Source organism: Mus caroli, unplaced genomic scaffold (genome assembly GCF_978045245.1).
Source record: "Mus caroli unplaced genomic scaffold, Mus_caroli_1 scaffold_6, whole genome shotgun sequence".
Taxonomy (NCBI): domain Eukaryota; kingdom Metazoa; phylum Chordata; class Mammalia; order Rodentia; family Muridae; genus Mus; species Mus caroli.
Genome location: NW_028227261.1, coordinates 47,662,070 through 47,682,809, shown reverse-complemented (window position 1 = coordinate 47,682,809; position 20,740 = coordinate 47,662,070). Strand labels below are relative to the sequence as shown.

At 52.8% G+C, this 20,740-nt stretch overlaps 1 protein-coding gene across 16 annotated transcripts in view; it reads left to right on the top strand.

Moving 5' to 3' along the window:
* The window catches only part of Lrp8 (LDL receptor related protein 8), a 78,062-nt gene that overhangs the window by 28,964 nt on the left and 28,358 nt on the right, over positions 1-20,740 (top strand). For 4 of the 16 annotated variants that reach the window (XM_021159909.3, XM_021159912.3, XM_085839117.1 and 1 more), the window contains exons 3-5: positions 4,731-4,853; positions 14,204-14,332; positions 18,191-18,313. In XM_021159909.3, coding sequence (XP_021015568.1) covers positions 4,731-4,853; positions 14,204-14,332; positions 18,191-18,313 — 375 coding nt within the window. Of the gene's footprint in view, positions 1-4,730; positions 4,854-14,203; positions 14,333-16,996; positions 17,378-18,187; positions 18,314-18,991; positions 19,115-20,740 lie in introns of all 16 variants that reach the window. The other 12 variants (XM_029476557.2, XM_029476552.2, XM_085839118.1 and 9 more) reach the window with 7 other exon arrangements.

The following is a 20,740-nucleotide window of genomic DNA, read 5'->3' as shown; positions in this document are numbered from 1 at the left end:
CATGGGTCTCACTGGCTCCTGAATAAGCCGTCCTGTGGTTAGCTACACCCTCAGTGGGTCCCTGGGTGAGCTCAAGGAAAGCAGGGTCACACTGGGCCTCCTAGGGACAGTTTGATGCTAGGCAGAGCAAGCTGGCTGCTAGCCTTGTAGAGCTCTCAGGCTCCTTGATGCTTGCTGCCTCCCCAGTCCCTTACAGACTCTGTGGGTTCCTCCAGTCCAGGCCTGTTAGCCCTTCCCAGAACACCCTTCATCCCAAGCTCCCATCCTCACCTAGGCACCTCTGCTGGGTACAGTCCCCCTCCAGGGGCAACCGTTATCAGGCTGCCTGGCCACACAGTGGACCCAGATACTTGAGCTGAAGTGTAGCCTCCCACGGGAACACGCTGTGGCCTTGAGCTGTCACTTTCCTGGGAAATGTATCTTGGTGGAACATTCTCTCGGCTCCCAGGAGCAGCTGGCAGCTGGCTTATTTGAAGCCACATCTCTGCACAGGAGTGTGGGTGGGGTCCTTGGTTTGAGGATGTGTGTTGTTTGGGGAAGGACGCCTCTGGGGGTGGCGGGGTGGGAGTGATGAGTGAGCATGGTAATTTGCAGGAGCATACAGGGGCTGGGAGCTGCTGAAGGACCAGTCAGCACCATACCTCCATTACCCGAGGAGGAGCACCACCACCCGGATGTGCAGACGGAGAGCCGTGCACACCATACGCCCTTCAGTTGGGGCCAGGACTGTGACTTTATACTCAGTCATGTCCCCTTTTGTTTCTCAGTTCACAAATCCCTAGCACCATCCTTAGCCCATTTGTTCCTCATAGCAGCCCTGTGGGGTTTATGAGGTTCAGAGAAGTAGTGCATCTTGAATAAGGTCACACAGCCACAGGTGGCACAAGAGTCCCTGTGACCATGACGCTTCCCTTGGCTTGCATTCTTATTATACATAGCAGTAGCTCTCATTCCCTTTGTCCTGGATTTCCCACTGTCCTCTGCTCTTCCCTTGGGTAGGCCCCTCCTCACCACCCTGTGGAATCCCAGGGCCTTTGTGGCAGTCCATCTGTTGCCATGGCACCAGATTATGATGTCGCAGACCCTGGATGACTATGTATCACTCCTGCGGCGTGGAGTACAGGGACTCACAGAGGTGGGCATTGTCCAAGGGGCAGACTGGCACAGAGGGACATAAATCCCTGGAAACAGAGAACCACAGCCTGGAGCCCAGCTGGGGAATTGCCCTGGGAACCAAAGCCAAGGCCAGGAGAGTAGGGTCTGGCCTGGCCTTCAGTGACAGCTTGACCGACGGCTTGGCCTCTTCCTGTGGCAGGGCTGAGCTAGCCTGGTTACACTGGAGGGACCCGACCGACGCTTAGCTTGTTCACTGAACTCTTTTGCCTTTTGTCCTGTGGCAGTGCTACACAGGAAACCCACATCCCTACTGGCTCGGAAACAGAAGGGACTTGCCTTCAGTCACCTAGTCCAATGGGGGACTAAAAAGGTGGTTTAGTGCAGTCTCTGGCCTGAAAGTGGTCATATCACCTCTGTTTCCACAGGGTGGTGTGTTCCTCAAGCATGGACTGTCATCATAGGCCAGGTCTCTGCAGCACACTTCCGGGCACATGGCAAGGGTATACCTTTGTGCAGGAGCCTCTGTGCTTGGTGGTTGGTTTGCTATGAGGTCCCTGAGAGTTGAGGGGCCTCTGTCACAGGAGTCCTTGCTCCTCCCCTGCCAGTCAGCACCCTCATGGCTGCAGGTTTGTGGGAAGGGATTTACTTCTTGCAGCTGTCTCACAGACGCTGAAGTCCTTCTGCCGCCCACCCACTCACGTCTTTGAGCCTCAGTTTCCTCTGTAAACAAGATTGACAGCAGTTGCCAGGATAGCTGTGAGGGGGTTGTAGGATTTGGGGTGAGAGGCCCAAGTCTAGTTCTGGGTGAATATGGCCAAACCGGCCCAGATACTGAAACAGTCTGTCCCGCAGTCTGCTGTGGGTCAGCTAAGCCTGAGCTGACACTGCTGGCATTTGGCTGCTATGGCTTCCGTGCCCAGTGTCTGCTATGACTTGGCATACAGGGAGTGAGCAAGCTCTCCCCTGCACTCCCAGAATGCTCAGAATTAAGGGTCCTGGGATGGTATCTGGCTGTCTTGTCTTGTGCCCAGTGACAGGGATGGTATCTAGCTGTCTTGTGCCCAATGACAGTGTTCCTGCATCACCTTAAGCAATTCATCTTGCTCCTTGGCAAGCTTGTCCCCTTGCTGGAGCTCCTGGGTGTAGCTGTCCTACTCTGCGTTCCCAGGAGCACGGGCCTATTGGATACTGAGGCTCTCATAGGATCCTGTAGGTACTTGAGGGGCTTTTCCACCGCCATGTGTGTCAGCCACTGTTGGAGGACTGTGCTGGCAGAAACCTGCTGACCTGACAGGTTCAGATCTGCTCCCACTTGCATGTGACCTTAGACATATAACTGAAGAGCACTGCCTGGGACTCTGCCTATGTTATCTGATGAAATGTTAGGTTGTCTGTCCTGGGATTTCCTGAGTAAAATACCCAGCAGCATCAGGGGAGCTGGAAAAAATAAGAAACGGAGGCATCTGTCTTAGGAAGATGTGAAGAAAGCTTAGAATAGAGATGGCCAAAGGATACTATGGAAAAGCAAAGCAGGCATGGACCGGAGTCAAGACGACAGTCAGTGTTCCCAAAACCCTGCTCGGCAGCTGGAGGACCACAAGAAGGGAAAAAAGTACAAACAAAAGCCAGCAAACCCTCAGGCCATGGACTGTGTTTACCCAGGGGGAGGAGCCCTACCCTGGATGTGTACGAGCAGAGATGCCAGGCAGGGATTGGTGTTCTCCTGTGGTCTGCCCCGAGTTGGGTCCTGTGTGGAATCTGACATGGTTCCTTGTGGAAAGACAGGAGAAAAGCCAGCCACACCAGACCACAGGATCCACAGTGATGTAAAGCAGCAGGCATCAGATTTAAGGGCACAGGCCCAAACTAGCCTATTGCTGGCCTTTGGAAACAGGCTTCTACTGCAACACAGCCCTGTGCACCCACCTACTATTCTGTCAGGGCTCTGTTCACATGGCAAAACCTGAGGAGCAGGGCAGAGCCCATTGCAGCCGAAAGCCCCAAATGTCTACCATCTGTGCCAAGTTTGCCAAGCTGTAGAAGACTGTTGAGAGGATTGTGGCAGCTCAGGGGAGGCCCCCGACAGAGACTGGAGGTGATGGGAAAGAACATCCAAGCTTGTAATGGAAAAGCAGTGTAAGGATTTTCAGATGACAGCCTTGGCAGAGGGGGACTATTAATAGTACGTAGGGACCAACAGTAGTCATGGTGGGGCCATTTGGGAAGCTGGAAAGGGGAGGAAGAGGAGGAAGACTTTCTAGCTGCTAGAGAGGGGTCGTATCCAGATGGCCCCAATATCACATCTAGTTCCACTGTCGCTCAGGGAGAGGACACCCAGGGCCTGGGCCCCTGAGGACCCTCTTGGCCTCTCTCTGCCAGTTCTGGGGCCTCTTGGCCTGTGACTGTCTACCATGCCCAAACGATTGTGTCTTATCAAATCCCCTTCCCTTTCCCTAGGAAGACCAAAGACCTGGGAGGGAAAGTGTCTTCCTTGAGAGTACATGGCAAAGCAGAACAGCCAAAATGCACATCCAGGCCTGCTAGGTCCCTGTGCAGGGACCCTGCCTTCCTGCCCCTGTTCCTGGGCTCTCAGTCCTAGGGTAGGGCTCATGGGAGCTGAATGCAGGTGATGTTGAGGAGTCCCTGGAGTACATGAAGGGCACAAAAAGCCAAAAGCCAAGTTCTGAACCTCTACTCCACACTTCCCAGGGTGGGCAGGCCGCCATGCTCACCTGCAGGTTCCCTGTTGGGACAGCTGCCTTGTTCTGCCCTTGCCTGATCATATTTATAACCAGTGCCAGGCACCGGGACAACACAGAGAAATAATAAGGGGGCGTGGCCATCTTCTCCACCCTGACCCTTACATCCAGTTCCTTTCAGAACTAGGCACACGGGGCAGCAAATAGTTTGGGGCTGGACGTAGTATTCATGTTCTTACCCCTGCTCCGCTATGAGTCATGCAATCTCAGCTTGCATGGTCACACAACAGCCCATTTCTTTCCCTTCTAATTACTACCCAGACAAACAGCAATAGCTGTACTGACGGGGAGCACCTGCCATGCGCCGGGCCCGATTGCACATCCTCACACATTAGCTTCCTGCTATCCTTCAGCCCTTCTGCTCTTTATAGTAAGAGGGAATTCAGAGGTTAGTGATGTCCTCAAATTCACGCAGATGGCAGGAGGCCCAGCGGGGGTCTGAAACCCTGATGCAGGACATGAGTCTTCCTTCCTGCAGAGTTCCATGACAGGGACCCCTGCTCCATCATGGCCACAACTTCAAGGACAAAATCCTTTATTCATCCTGCTACAAAACCATCATCTTCTTTTAGGGTTCATGGTCATGAGCTCCCTGGGGCTTTCCCAGGGGTCCTGTTTGTGCGCTGGGATTTAAGCAGGTGAAGAGGCTGAGGCCTGCCTGCAGGAGGAGTCCAGGAGAGAGATGCTGTGGTGTGGAGCCATGGTGACAGCCTGGCTGTGCCTGAGACCCTCGGGGAGCTTTGGTGGTACACTTCTGAGGCTGAGCACACGCCAGTTACCCACCTGCCTCCTGCCTCTGTCTTAGAAAAGCATTCAGTGCTCACCCTTACGTTCTTCCTTATCTTTGTCCCACAGCCAAGAGGACCTGCGCAGACAGCGACTTCACCTGTGACAATGGCCACTGCATCCCAGAGCGGTGGAAGTGCGACGGCGAGGAGGAGTGTCCCGATGGCTCTGATGAATCGAAGGCCACGTGCTGTGAGTCTTGCCCCACCTCAGTTTCCTTCTCAGCACTTTCAGGTTAGCAGGTTGTTAGGCTCACAGGCCATGGTCAGAGGATGCTCCAATGCCAGGCCCTCGGGGGAGTGGGCGGCTCCTGGTGAGCAGGCGACTGTCTGTGGAGCTGCTCTGCCTGTTTCCCTGGCCTTCTTCTCAGCTTCCCTGTAGGTTCACTCAGTTCCTGCAGCACCAGGAATTAGAGTGGGTGCGCAGAGGTAGCCCTGCCTCACCTCAGGCCCCCTGCTCTCACGCTTGAAGATCTGAATTGTAATTCCAGCAGCACTAACAGCAGCTGGTGTGCGCTAATCATTTACTGTGGGCCACACCTCACTCGCTAAGCTCTTTGTATTTCTTTTATCTTCGTAGCAGCCTCTAGAGGCAGGCACCGCCACTTTCTGACTTTTCAAAAGGGCCATACAGAAACTCAGAGAGTTAGTGTGATTTGTCCAATGGTCACCCAGCCAAGACTTCAAAGCCCCCCCCCCTTTTCTGGGGCCTGTTCTTCGTGGCTAGCTACATGATGACATAAGGAACCGGGAAGAGGTGGCGTGGCTGGTGCTCCGGGACTGCCTTCCACACGCAGGGCTTTGTCTCTCCGTGATTTCTTTTCTAGGCTCTAATCCTCAAAGCAAACTTAGACCTGGCAGGTCATTCCGTGACATTTGTTAAATTAAAAAGGAGATGCGGAGGGGGAGGGGGAGGGCCCAGTGGTCCAGAGGCAGAGCTATAGCAACGCAAGCCTGAGACAAAAGGCTGTGGGGAGCACGTGGAGGATGGTGTGGGACTGTGGGGAGCACGTGGAGGGTGGTGGGACTGAGGGGAGATACAGAAACCGCTCTCTGAGGCTAACATTTGCCCCAGAGGTAGAGGCAGGGACAATGGAGGCCAGAGTCCCATTTAGGGCTGCCACTGATGATAACTGGGTTTTCCTGTCTCCTAGCAACAGAGCTACCAGTTTCCGAGAGAGAGAGAGAGAGAGAGAGAGAGAGAGAGAGAGAGAGAGAGAGAGAGAGAGAGCAAGAGAGACCCCTGCCCCAGACAAAGGGGCCCCTCATTTCCTAGGCGGCTGCCAAGCCCTCCCCAGTTTTACTGCAGGCCCATCCTTTCCTTACCACACCAAATGCCACTCCATGCTGTCCTGGGAGACCTGGAGGCAGAAGGAAGCCCTGCGCTCTCTCCTGCCCTTCCAAAAGAAGGGAGCCTTGATGGCACTTGCCTGTACTACCATTGTCCTGCCAGCCTGGAGCACACAAGGGTGCTGCATCTCCCCCAGAGAAAAACACACTGGACCAGGTTTGGCCTCTTGGCCAGGGCTGCTCAGCTGAGAAGGGACAGAGTCCTGTGCCTCCTGAAGAGTTTCTGGGGTTGGGTTGGAGCTTCCTACCCTAATAGTCAGCCAGTTCTGCCTTGTGATCCTGGATGTGGGTAGAGGCTTTATGGAGGTCACTGGGGGAGGGCAGTCTTGCTGCCTGAGGGCTATGCTCCCTTCTTTCTACATCTCTGTTTAGGGGTATTGCCTCCTCCCCGCCCTGTCCAGCCCTCTCACCTGTCCTGCTCTTCTGAGCTCTGCATCCCTACTGGCTTATGCTCCCTGCCCCCTCTTACTGCCCCTCTCTCCTAGCCTGCCTGTCTCCTTGCCTTTCTACCTCAGAATGCCAGTGCTCACTGCCTTCTGACCTGCGATGGACCCACACACCCCACTCCTGACTCCCAGGGCCCTGAGAGTTGACAGACAAGCAGCTAGAGGCCTTTAGACCTTGATAGACTTGTGCCTCACAGACATGCAGCCTGTTTGTGGCAAGTGTCTCTTCCGTGACAAAAGGCAGTCTTCCCAAGCTCTCTGAGATTCATGGGAGCAGCACCTAGGAGCGAAGAGGCCCAGTTTCCTGTGGGTTACCCCAGGCAATTCCCATGAGCTCCTGTATCCACTGCCACCCCTCATCATATATAGGTCCAAATCTAGAATCCCAAAGATTTCCCCATTTTAAGATTCCTAAATTCTTAGTAGTCCAAGACCCTGTTTTTGCCCTTGTCCAGTGGGGCACAGAGTCTGGGATCCCTATCTTAAGAACCGTCACAATGGTCCTGGGGTCTTAGAGTAGGGAGGGCTGCCTGGAAGAATCGCCCTGAGAGGGCCTTGAAGGCCAGGCAGAATTTGTGGCAGCTGGACTTTAGCAAGCTTGCTCTCCGCTTCCCAACTGAATGAAAACCCAGCAGCCAACCCGCTGTCCATTTAATTGGTGTTGCCATAGCAACTACCACAGCCTACCAGGTTTCTGGGACTGTGCCAGCTCCCAGGATAGAGCCTTACTCCTCACCCCTAACAGAAAGATTATAGATAGAAGGGCACAGTGGGCTTGGGATCTGGTGCAGTTGGACCGGGTTGTTTGCCTTGTACCCTCATATAAGCTGTGTAGCTTTCCTGGGCCTCAGTTTCCCCATGCTCAGTGAGAAAGAATAAATATTGGAGTAAGAGCCAGCATTTGTCTGTTTTCATGCTTGGGCCTCAAACTCTCTGCCCCCAACATAACAGTCCATTAGACTATCAGGACACTAGATCCATACTATTAAAATATTGTAAGGGGGGTTGTAAGAAGCAGAGGGACCTGGGAGCAGGTTCTCATCAAACACAGTCAGAGTCATAATGGGAAAGCCCAGAACATTTGCCTAATGAAAGTATCGTTTGGGCTCTAATTATAGCTCGCTTGATTGGGGAGCCTCTGACCCACCTTCAGGCATCTGCCGGGAGGGGCACAGGCAGGGAGCAGAGAGACTGAGAGAGAGAATGAGTTACAGATCTGGGTGCTACTTGCTACGTGTGGATTTTTTTTTTCTTTCTTAGCAGCTACCTGGGGCCTTTGCTCCTTACCCCTGCTTGCCTTCAAATTAGATCAGGAAGCACAGGCCTGGAGATGTGGCGTCACCCATTTTGCCTGATGCTGTGTAGAGGAGCCTGGTGTAGTTCTGCTCCTTCAGGGTGCAAGGGTGCAAAGGTGCACTTCCTTAGGGTTCCCAGCCAAGCCACAGTAGTGCTTCCCTACGGCCCAAGTCTCCAGTCTCCTTAGAGCAGGCTGTCCCCATTTGGGCGTTGTCTATCCGTAAGACTCGAGTCTTTAAGACCGGCGAGTAGCCATCAGGTACTGGCAACAAACATTGTTCTTTTTTCTTAATTTATTAACTTAGGAGTTGGCAAAGGATTTCTGGAACAGGGTTCTCAGGAAATTAATAAATGCCTTCAGTCACTTCAGGGTGGCACTTCAACTCCCCTCACAGTGTTGTCTGGCAGTAGGGACTTTTGCTTCCGCCTCTTAGAAGCTGAAACACTTGGGTAGCAAGCCAAGGGTGTCCCTTGGGAGCATCTATTCCTGAGGGAAAGGCTGTGCTGGGGTGGGGACACGTGAGCTCCTGCGCATACTCCCAGGCTGGGGAGCCACAGTCATTTACATTTTCATTACAAGGGACAAGGGACGGGACAAGAGTAACTGTTCCCTGAGCTGCAAGTGTGTCTCAGGCTTTTGAGTGTAGGGATTTCCATATTGCCTCCTGCAAACCACTCACCAACCCGTGGTAATCATTCAACCCACTCTCCAGCAGAGGAGGCCAGAAGTCAAGCGTCTGGTCTAAGGACCTTAGTAGATGAGATTTGGTCGACCCTAAAGCCCAGGCTCCCTCGCCTGTACCAACTTGCCTATGGGTCTTGGCTTCAAGGATCCTGGAAGTAGATGTCAAATGGTCATATTGCACAGCCTACCTGAGTAAAGACTAGGTGGGCACCTCTTTGTCCTTTCTAGCCACACCAGGGAAAGCAGCCAAGTGTCCTCATGTGCGGTGGCTAAGCAGTATAGATCTGGGATGGGAGTCCAGCTCTGCTCCCTCCATGAGACTCAGCAAGCAACTTTCACACTCCAGCTTTCTGTCTGTCTGGGAGGTACCCCAGCTCAGCAGTGGGCAGTAGAGAGGCCTTACCTGGAGCCTGGAAAACCATGCCTAGACCCAGCTTTGGGGAAGAGATCTATCACAAGAGAGACAGGAATTTGAGGTACCTGCCCCTCTCTGGACCATAGAATACCACTCCAAGAGATGCTTGTCAACTTGTCTCCTTGGCCTCTTTTGTCCTGGCCTTCCAAGAGCCTCTTTAGGGGTGAAGGGACTGGTAGCCAGCACTGCTGGATCCTTGAGAGCCTGTAATTAGAACTGTCTATTTAGGGACACAGCAAATGCCTTATTAATTATAAAGAAAGGAAGCAGACAGATTGTTTAATCATTGTCCTTGTTGAAAGGTTATGCTGTTAACTGTATAAATATTCATTAAAAGTTCAGTCGGCTGCCTGCAGCACTGGGGGCTGCAGAGCCAGGTCTCCGAGGTGGTGCATCTGGCAAAGGCTATTTCAGTCACCTCGGCTTTGGGTAAGGCAGTTGGGGATTGGCCCTCAGTCATGCATGGTTTGATGGAAGGACAGGGTTTTTGTCCGACTGTAAACTTTTGGTTCAGAGGAACCCAGACTCTGTCTTTCATGTGCTGTGCATATTTGGGCGAGTTACTAGGATGTCTCTGAACCTTAGGACTGCCTCCCCCTCATCTGCACAGTCCCTTTGAGAGTGGTGTTTCTGGGATCTACTCACAGGCTTCTTGCCTGTCAGGGTTCAGGGTGGGGGCAATGATGAGTTGGTTCTTTGTCGTCTCTGTTTATTAAAACAAAATGTCACAGACTAGACTGGGTATGTTGTAAATGACAGAAATCTATTGCATATAGTTGGGGTGCATACACAGGCCATCCACAGACTGGTGTCTGGTGAGGGTCCGTTCCCCATAGAGGCTGCTTTCTCACCCAGTTCTTTGTAATAGAGTGGCATGGAGTCTACCTCCAACATCTCTATTATATTGTATAATTATATTATATTGTAATTTTGCTTGTGTATTTCACGTACATAGTACCATGGCCCATAAGGACATTTTCATACAGATGTACATTGTGTAAAGCTTGTTCCTTATGTCCACCCTCCCCTCTCCTGTTAGCCCCTGTGTTCCTCTGGGTAATCCTGCTTCTATTTTAATATCATATATATACACTTAATTTTATATACTTATATAAAATTAGAATCACAAATGAGAAGGCATGCAATATTTGTCTTTCTGAGTCTAGCTTAATTGTTTAATATGATTATCTCCGATTGAATTAATTTTCCTGCAGATGACATAACTTTGTTCTTTATGGCTCAAAAAAAAAATCCATGTGTTCAGGTGTGCGTGAGTCTGTGTGCAGGTGTGTGTGTAGAAGGATATGTGTGTCTGTGTGCAGGTGTGCGTGTGTAGAAGGATATGTGTGTCTGTGTGCAGGTGTGTGTGTGTGTAGAAGGATATGTGTGTCTGTGTGCAGGTGTGCGTGTGTAGAAGGATATGTGTGTCTGTGTGCAGGTGTGTGTGTGTGTAGAAGGGTGTGTGTGTGTATGTGTGTGTGTGTGTGTGTGTGTTTTGTTTGGAGCCATCTGCAGCTTTTCTGAGAGAGCATTAGCTCCTTGGTGACGGCATTGCTCTCAGTGTCTTGGTTGCCTCCTACAGGTGGTCAGGTGGAATGGGAAAACAGCATTGCCCCTGAGCAGGCTGACCCACTTACAGGCCTATAACTGTGGCCGTAGCCCTTTCCACTCCCCGTGAGGCTAAGCTTTATGAGTGGGTAGTGCCCAGGGCTCACCTCCTCCACCACCTGTTGCTTTCTTGGGTGGGTGGGGGGCTGCAAACCTTTGAAGCCCTGGTTCACTAGGCGGCCATGGTATTACCAAAAGATGAAGTGTGCCATGCCTTTTCCACATGCAGACTCAGGCTCTCCCACAGAGGTGTCTGGATTTGGTTGTAAGTAGTTACTAAGGTGCAGGTTCCAGGGCCTGGAGCTCAGGGGTTAACCGTGCTTTCTGCTTTCCCAGAGGGCCTGGGGTTTGGTTCCAGCACCCAGGGATCTGATTCCGTTTCCTCTCTCCCTACCACACCCTATACAGAGAGCAGACACACATTCACTGGAAGGAAAATATAAAACTTTTTAAAAATGCAAATTCCTTTACCTTCAGCATCCCGATTCAGTCACCATGACTTGGGGCAAGGAACTTGAGCTTCCATCAGCCCCCTCAGCTCCTGCCTCTCGGTTAGTTCTGTCTGAGAGTCAGCAGTCAGCTCCGGCTGCTTCATGCTCTGAGGCATCAAGAAGTGCTCATGGCACTCCAACATTGATGACAGACGTGCTCTTCCCAAATGCCCACCCCACAAGACACCCAAAGCAGTTTTTTGTTTTTTGTTTTTTTGGCTTTTTTTTTTTTTTTTTTTTTTTTTTATTTTTTGAGACAGGGTTTCTCTGTGTATCCCTGGCTGTCCTGGAACTCACTCTGTAGATCAGGCTGGCCTCGAACTTAGAAATCCACCTACCTCTGCCTTCCAAGTGCTGGGATTAAAGGCATGTACCACCACTGCCCGGCCCAAAGCAGCTTGCTTTATTTATTTATTTATTTATTTGTTTATCTAATTTATTTATTTATTTATTTATTTATTGGTCAGGGTTTCTCTGTGTAGGCCCTGACTGTCCTGGAACTCATTCTGTAGACCAGGTTGGCCTTGAACTCAGAGATTTGCCCGTTTCCACCTCCTGAGTGCTGGAATTAAATGTATGTGCCACCATCTTCCAGCAAAAGTGGCCATTTTAAAAGCTCACTGAGTATTAGAGCTTCACCTGACAGTTACCTCACGTAGAGTGAACTGTGAACTGCAGCTGACTCCATTACAGGTATTCATAGGATAGCTTCATCAGGATCCACTCTCCTCACACTGCAGTAGTGTGTGATCACCTGGGGACCTTGATTTAGACACCTGCCCCTCTCCCTGTTCACTGCTCCTCCCGCTGCCCACCACCCCTCCCCCTGCCCACTTCCCCTAACCCTGTCTACTCCTCCTACCCCTGCCCCTGCCCACTCCCCCTGCCCACTTCCCCTCCGCCACCCCTGCCCACTGCCCACTTTTCTGTGCCTTTTCTTGCATCGGCCCACTTTTGTTCTCTTGTGGCCTTTCATTCCAGCAATGAAATCAAATGAGAGGAAACAGATCATAGATCAGAGCGAGACATGAATCACCCTTCTTCTGGGGGTATAAACTGTGTCCAGTCTCTGGTATCAGACAAAGGTGCCAAACCCTCATGTCATTCTTGTGTGTATGTGTGTGTGTGTGTGTGCGTGTGTGTGTGCGTGTGTGTGCGTGTACGTGTGTGCGTGTGCATGTGTGTGCGTGTGTGTGTGTGTGTACGTGTGTGTGTGTGCGTGTGTGTGTGTGCGTGTGTGTGTGCGTGTGTATGTGTGTGTGTGCGTGTGTGCGTGTGTGTGTGCGTGTGTGTGTGCGTGCGTGTGTGCGTGTGTGTGTGTGTGTACGTGTGTGTGTGTGCATGTGTGTGTGCGTGTGTATGTGTGTGTGCGTGTGTACGTGTGTGTGCGTGTGTGTGCGTGCGTGTGTGCGTGTGTGTGTGTGCGTGTGTGTACGTGTGTGTGTGTGCGCGTGTGTGCGTGTGTGTGTGTGCGTGTGTGTGTGCGCGTGTGTGCGTGTGTGTGTGTGCGTGTGTGTGTGCGTGTGTGTGCGTGTGTGTGTGTGCGTGTGTGTGCGTGTGTGCGTGTGTGTGCGTGTGTGTGTGTGTGCGTGTGTGTGTACGTGTGTGTACGCGTGTGTGCGTGTGTATGTGTGTGTGCGTGTGCGTGTGTGCGTGTGTGCGTGTGTGCGTGTGCGTGTGTGCGTGTGTGTGTGTGTGCGTGTGTGCGTGTGCGCGTGTGTGCGTGTGTGTGTGCGTGTGTGTGTGCGTGTGTGTGCGTGTGTGTGTGCGTGTGTGCGTGTGTGCGTGTGTGTGTGTGCGTGTGTGTGTGCGTGTGTGCGTGTGTGTGTACGTGTGTGCGTGTGTGTACGTGTGTGTGTGTGTGTGTGCGTGTGTGCGTGTGTGTGTGTGTGTGTGCGTGTGTGTGTGTGTGTGTGTGTGCGTGTGTGTGTGTGTGTCTGGAACTCAAGACTTAGCATTATGTCTGGTATCCAGCAGTGCTCAATGTTATTCATAGAATGGATTTACAAGACTTGGGGTCTCATTGATTATATGTGGATAATAGTAACCGGGAACATGTAGCAAGCCTAGGCTGTGTTCTTCTAAGCATTTTACAGATATTAATCCGGTCACTAAAACGATCCTATACAGCAGGTCATTGTGTCATCTACACTTTGTTGAGACAAAGAGAAGTGGTTAGGCTAAGGTCACGTGGCCAGCGAATGACTGAGCTCCGATTCCAGCCCAGGCAGCGGCTTCAGAGCCCACACCCTACTTCCCATGCCGAGACATAATCCTCACCCTGCGGGGTTATTATAAAGATCAAATGGCTGGAAAGAGAGGCCCATTGGACATGCAAACTTTATATGCCCCAGTACAGGGGAACGCCAGGGCCAAAAAGTGGGGATGGGTGGGTAGGGGAGTGGGGGGGAGGGTATGGGGGACTTTTGGGATAGCATTGGAAATGTAATTGAGGAAAATACGTAATAAAAAAATATTAAAAAAAATAAAGATCAAATGGAAGCGTCTAGCACTGTGCCTGGCACAATCCACCTGAGGCCGGGACTCCTGCACACTGTGGAAGGCATCAGGGAGCCAACCAGAGATCGTAGATGCATCTGCCTCACCTGTCATGTGGAGGAAGGGAAGCTCAGAGGAAGAGCTTCCCAGAGTCCTGAAAGGGTTCTCATTCTTTCAAATTGAGAATCAACCCAGGGGCTCTAGGCCCCTGCTTGAGTCAGCCTCTGATTGCAGCTGCAGTAATTATAGCTGCGTACTCCCGATGGGTCCTGCATGTGGAGGCTGCTTTCTGTGGTGGGCTCAACACCATCTTTGCAGAGACTTAGATTGTTGCTGCTAAGGTTTTGATGAGCCCTCCAAACCCACAGGTTCAGATGACAGTTGCTGATCTGGAAGGTAAACTGAGGTCCAGTTAGCCATATCTTACCCAGAGGTGCACAGCTGGAACATATCAAGGGTGTGGCAACTCCACAGTGCTGGATCTTAAAGGGAAGACATGTAGGGGCCCTTGGGTCAAGAAAGATTTGTGAGCCTCAGACTGGGAGACTCTGAGAGAGTGTTAGATCCGGTCGGTGTGGGGTGAGGTCAGGTTTAGGACATAGCAAGCCTTTAGAACAGGTTGGCTTCCGATAAAGACATGGAGCAGGAGAGCCCCAGTGGACTGCCAGGGACTTAAGCCAAGTAGCAGGACTGGTTGGTGCTATGACCTGTGTCACCCTGAGCTAAGCCGTGCACGAATGTCTGTCTCTACAGCCAGTGAAGAGTGTCCTGCTGAGAAGTTAAGCTGCGGACCCACCAGCCACAAGTGTGTGCCTGCCTCATGGCGCTGCGACGGAGAGAAGGACTGTGAGGGTGGCGCTGACGAGGCCGGCTGTCCCACCTGTGAGTCCAGGGCCAGTGGTCAGGCAGCCTCGGAGTGATGACCTCTTCTTGGGAGGGTCGGTGGGAAGGGAAGAATAATGCTACCATTAGAAACAAACGGCTGGGCACATAGGAGACATTCTCTTCTCTCACCCTCATGACCACCTCATGAATAGCCATTACCATCCCCATTTAATGGATGAGGAAACTGAGGCTCAGACAAGGGAGGAAACACGCCCAAGGCTGAGGGGGTGGAACTGAGATTCAAATTCAGGTCTACACACAGCTTTCTACCATGTCTGACATCTGCTCATCCATTCTACAATTCTACCGTTTCCACTGATCTCCAAACAAGAACAGGGGGACCAAAAACTGGGCTGTACGAAATGTGGTGTCTTGTGCCAGGGTGTGAAGGACAACTGTTTCTGAGATCTCAGACTGGGGCACATGTCGCATGCAGAGAAGCAGCCTCAGCAGGGACAGATGGAAGTGGCCATTGGGACGGTTCCACATGGCTGAACTTCAAACACAGGATTATCTCCTTCTCAGAGAGCAGTCCAGCAAGGTTTGGGCTGGGGGTCTGGGGAGGACCATGCATAGCCTGGTTTATTTTACTTCTCTGGGTACCCACAGTGTGCCAGGTCTGGAGTAAGGTTCTGAAAGGGACAAGACGGTGGTCCCACATAGTCTTCCCCTGGGGACCACAGACTGACAGGCTGTGCTACTAGCCTGGGCTGAGATATATGTGGTCATTCTGGAGGGGGCGTGCCAGGCACTTGCCCACCACTGCCTCTCCAGGCATCTGCCCACTCCCCATTCTCTCCCTAGCCATCTCTCCTGTTCCAGGAGCCAGGCCATCTCCTCTTAAGGCTTCTGAGATTCCAAGTGTGGAGAGTGATGGGTCTAAAGCAGGAAGGGTGTGGATGGGGGTGAGGGTCCTGGCTAGAATCTACACTTTAAAGCTTCAACTGTGATAGTTCTGAGAACTCATCCACCCATGACAGTCCCCACCCCCCAAATAGGCCCAACCTTGTAGTCACATGATCCCTCCAGTATAAAGCTAGCAGCCACCATTGCAGGGGAGTAGGGCATTTGGGGACAGGGACATTTCCTGTTAATTAAAGAAACCAAAGCTGAGAGGCCCTATTGGGCTCGCTGTGGCCTGGGCAGGGAAGGAAACTGTCCTTCTCTGGTTCTCCGAGAGTTCTCCAGTTCTGTTCTGCTTGTAGATGCAGGGAGTGGGGCCCTGGCCTTGGTGGTGAGATCTGCCAGTCGCTGTCAGCTTCAGAACCTCACTGGGAATCCATTGTTATGAAACACTTCCTATCAGGACTCTCAGAAGGTGGAATCTTCTCTCCCTGGGCTTGTATGAACTGTCTAGACAGGCAGGCGGGTGTCAGTAGCAGCATCTTGGGGGTGCTTTCCTCTCTGGTGCCACCACATCCCAAAAGCCCAAGACGGGGAAAATGCAGCCGTCAGGGGCTTGGTAGAGCTGTCAGAAGAACATGACACGATCTGCTGACACTGTAACACCGAAGACATCACTTTATTTTATGTTCAGTAACAGTGAAAATTGACATCTTGTCACCAGAAAATAGAAAGGTGGGTTTCGGGCGCCCCCATGTGGAGAGATGCTGAACTGCTACTGCTGTGTAGTTGGAGATTAATAGCCACAGCATCCCTGACCTCCTTGAGCCCTCCCGGGGTGAGTTCTAAAGAGGGGGAGGAGGCAACACCCCAAACCAAACAAACAAAAAACAAGAAATCTGAGAGAATGGGTCAGAGTAGACAAAAGTGCTCTGGAACCCAAGTTCTGGTTCTCTTGTAACGTGTGACCCTGAGCAAGGTGCTCCTCTCTGAGCCTCAGGTTTTCTGTTTTTAAATTAGCAGGGGGGCTGACTGGTCGCTAAGGTCTTTGCTGTGGACTTTACACTAGCCTATCAGAGAGAGGAAGCCCAGGCTGCAGACAGGGCCAGGACCTGTTCTTTACTTCGTCCACACCCTGCAAGGGGCCTCCGTGCCCACCCGGTACCCAGACATGTGGGTGGATGTGAAAGGCACACAAGAGGCAGGCTGGGCCAGAGGGAGATTTTCTAAACAGAAGCATTCGATGGATGGAGGTAGAGTTTGAGCCAGTGCAGTGGAAGCACTCTGACGTAGAACTAGGAGCAATGGTAGGCTGCAGTGCGTTCCCAGAAGATGCAGCAACTTGAACAAAACCCTGGAGTGGAACTATGTGGTCATAGCCGGGGTATGTGCAGGAGTGAGGTGTGGGGACCAGGGTAGTAGATGCCAGGCTGGAGAATTAAATAGTCTTTGCAAGTGATATACACAACCATGCCACAAACGGACAAACCCCTGCCCTATCATCTGGTGTCAGTCATGTTACAGATGATTTCCTATCCTTCAAGACTATAGGGCTCTGCAACCTTAGAGCCCCTCTCTGCCCCACCATGTTTGCCAGCTGCAGGGCAGAATATCTGTGTACTTGGTGAAGCCCAGAGACTCAGAAAGGGCAAATGTGGTCGGTCCAAGGTCAGCTCCCCTTTTCAAGTCTCCAGCAGGACCTATTCCAGCCTGTAGGTGAGGTGAGAGTCAGAATTCCCTGTACCCCTGTAGCAGAAACAGCGGGCTGGGTCACAGGGATGGGATCTGGCCGGCCGACCGGCTCTCTGTCCTGCGCAGTGTGCGCCCCGCACGAGTTCCAGTGCAGCAACCGCTCCTGCCTGGCCTCTGTGTTCGTGTGCGATGGTGACGATGACTGCGGCGACGGCAGCGACGAGCGCGGCTGCTCGGACCCGGCCTGCCCGCCCCGCGAGTTCCGCTGTGGAGGAGGGGGCACCTGCATCCCTGAGCGCTGGGTCTGCGACCGCCAGTTCGACTGCGAGGACCGCTCGGATGAGGCGGCCGAGCTCTGCGGGCGAGCGGGCCAGGGGACCACGGCCACGCCAGCAGCCTGCGCCCCGACCGCCCAGTTCACCTGCCGCAGCGGCGAGTGCATACACCTGGGCTGGCGCTGCGACGGCGACCGCGACTGCAAGGACAAGTCTGACGAGGCCGACTGCTGTAAGCCCCCTCCGTGTCACCCAGTCCCACCCAGAGCCTGCTGATATGACCCTCCTACTGGGAGTACAAACCCTGCTTTAACAGAGACTTTACACTGGGAGAATGAAGTGACTTGCGGGAGGTCACATGGCTGCTAAGGCGTGGAGCTCAGGTCTGACCCCAGAAGCCAGGCTTCTTCACTGGTGCCTTTGTCTCTGCTGTGTGGCCATTCCATCACACCTGTTGCTGCTCTTTACTGTTTCAAGGAGTCTGGCACTGGTCCCCATCCCCCACCCCACCCCACCTCTGTCATACTGACGTAGGAGTGCCTTCCATACCGACCCTGTCAGAGTCTGCTGACTGTCCCAGCTCTGTTGGGTCCCTTCCAGGACTTTGGCTCTCTCTTCTAGGCACAACTCACACTGTGCCTTCTTCATCTGTGCGTTTCCCATCTCTTTGCACCTGAGCTTCTGGAAATAGGCTCTTAGTCTCCGGGCTCCCCACCAACACCCAGCACAGTCCCAGGTTCAGGACAGGTTGACTGAGTGGACCAAATCACTGAGTCATGAGCACCAGGGCTCGTGTCTGTGCTGAGGTGGTGGACAGGGAAACAGGAAACTGGAGTGCTGTGTGACCTTTGGCAAGGCCTTCCCCCTCTCTGAGCTTCAGTCTCCCCCATGTGTACACTGAGATGTTTTGGGTAGGTGTCCTTTGAGGCCGCCTAAGCTCAGTCACTGGTTCATTCTTTCCAGGGGCGGAAGGGACATGAGGTGGTGGGGAAAAGCTGTTCTGGCCCTGCGTGGGTCCTGACCGCCTCTTGCCCTGTCTCAGCAGCACCAGGACCCTGCCGCGAGAATGAGTTCCAGTGTGGGGATGGGACTTGCGTTCTTGCCATCAAACGGTGCAACCAGGAGCGGGACTGCCCGGACGGGAGTGACGAAGCGGGCTGCCTTCAGGGTGCGTGAGGTCTCTGAGAGGAAAGGCCCATGACCCTCCCAGGCTCAGAGAGAACAGAGCTGGGGGAGCTTGTCCCTCTAACATCCCTTGCCTGTTATCCCTGGAATTCCTTCCCATGGGGATCTGGGGTCCAAGAACTGGACTTTTGGTTAAGGACTGTGTAAAGGCTGAAGAGGACTAAGCGGGTAAGATGGGCACTGCAGGGGATCGACCTTCCGCTGTCTGTCCACACCCGCGCTTCCTCGTGGCCTTCCTTACTAGTTCCTAGACAGGGCAGACTGAAGCTCTCCCCCAACCTCCTAGAGAGTCCCTCTCAATCTCAGGTGGCTTTGTTGGTCACTACCTGCCCTGTAGGGATAGAGACCCTACCCGCTCATCATCTGGGAGAGTTCGTTTCAGAGTGGGCAATGAGGAGTGCTCCATATCCCAGGCTCATGGAGCAAACATTCCCCCTTGGGACTCCCAGGACCCTAAGTGCCCCCAGGACAGACAAAGACTCCTGTGTGAATATATGAAGATCTGTCCTGTGAGAGAGAGGACCGTGGTTCCATTGTCTGTCCTGTGATCCCCTAAGAGACCTGTCAGGGTTTTCTGTGGGCCTTGGTTGGCCCTGCCCAGCCTTGTGCTTCCCACCCCCTGTCTCACAGGCACTGTCCACTCTCTTGTCTGGCCCGACAGAGTCAACTTGTGAGGGTCCCCGCAGATTTCAGTGTAAGAGTGGCGAGTGCGTGGACGGCGGGAAAGTGTGTGATGATCAGAGGGACTGCCGGGACTGGTCGGATGAGCCTCAGAAAGTGTGTGGTATGCTACCTGTCTATGCCTAACAGCTGAACTAATGCTCTCACCATGCTCCCTCCTGGCATCCAGGCTGGAGGCCCTCTTACCCTCTAGACCATGTGTTCTCCTGTAGCCTCACACTGGGCCATTTGCCAATGGCATCTCTTGGTCTGTATTGTTGCAAAGCCCCGGGCCCTCTTCTGCAGTCTACATGCTCAGATGAGGCTACTTCTCACAAAATCTAATTTCAGGCACTGAGCCTGTGCCCTCCACAAGTTTCTCCCTTCCTCTGTGTTCCCGTCCTGCTGATCTTCCCGTGACCTTGGCTCCTGAGCTCTTCCAGTCCTTGGCAGGACACCTTACAAAGTCAAAGGTTGGCAGAAGCAGCCAGGGAGGCTGTTAGGAACAGGCAGTGTCCCCATTCTAAATCCCAAGATGCTGGAACTCCTGAAGGAGCCCAGAGGTGCAGTCTAACGAGAGAAAAGTAGGGTGAGCAAGCTCTCCAAGGACTAGTGAGGAGGGCAGAGGCTCTGAGCTGGAGTGGAGCAGGAGCCCATGAGTGCAGAAGAGTTTGTAAGCCATCTCTGCTTGTCTCAGGCCAGAATTTAGAGACCTGGACAAAGGAGTCCCCAGAGAACAAAATCAGATTGGCCCCTCCTTGTCCTCTCAGATCACCCACATCTCCCTTCCTGGGTACTCAGAGGAACAGCGGTGCCCCAGAGCTCTCCAGGATCAGGTTTCCCCCCTCCCCCCAACCCACTGAAGATGTAAATGATGTCAGACTGAAAGGAACCGTAGTTAGGCAAAGCTGGGCTTGCACAGACAGACACCCCACTGCTCGCAGGCCTTGCCCGGAGACATCCAGAAGAGACAGAGAAAGGGGGACAGGGAAGGAGCGGCGAACCTGCTTCTCCACAACACTCACATCTGTAACTACCCAGGGACTACTAACCTACCAAACGCTCTCTCCTCATCTTCTGCATGACATGTCAAAGAGAAATATGTGCTTGTTTGTGTCCACGTGTGTTCTTTTTGTCTGTGCTGGAGGGGGAAAAGTGTCCGCACCCACGTCTCCGAATTACTGTATTCATGCATCTCTGACTGCATTTCCATCTCTGTGGAGCCTGCAGGACCTGTCTGTGCCTCTGCACATAAGCTAGTGTGTGTATGTGTGTGTGTGCATGAAGGTGTGTGCATGCAAGTATGTACCGTGCTGGGGAGAGATGACATCAAATACTCAGGCCTCCAGCCCCCCTTCCTTCCTCTCCGGGCTACACAGAGTTAGAGAAGGACAGAGACTTCCTCCAGGCCTTCCAAAGAAGACCATCAGGGATAAACTAATCGGGGTCTCCTAGCTTTTCTCTCTCAGCCCATGGTGGCCTTGAGGCACTCCACACCTTCTTTCGTCAGAAGCTATAGTCATGTTGAGCTCTTCCTGGGCAGCACCGCCCTACACATACCATATGGCTAAGTGTCCAGTAAATAGAACTGCGGGTTGCTGCGACCTCCAAACAGAGAGGAAGGAAGTGGGTGGGTACGTGACTGAGGCCGCGAGTGAACGGGGAAACATGAATGCATGGTGCTCGTGGAATAATAAAACCCAAGACAGGCGACAGGGTGTGAGTGGCCAAATGGTTGCCAGTGGGAGCT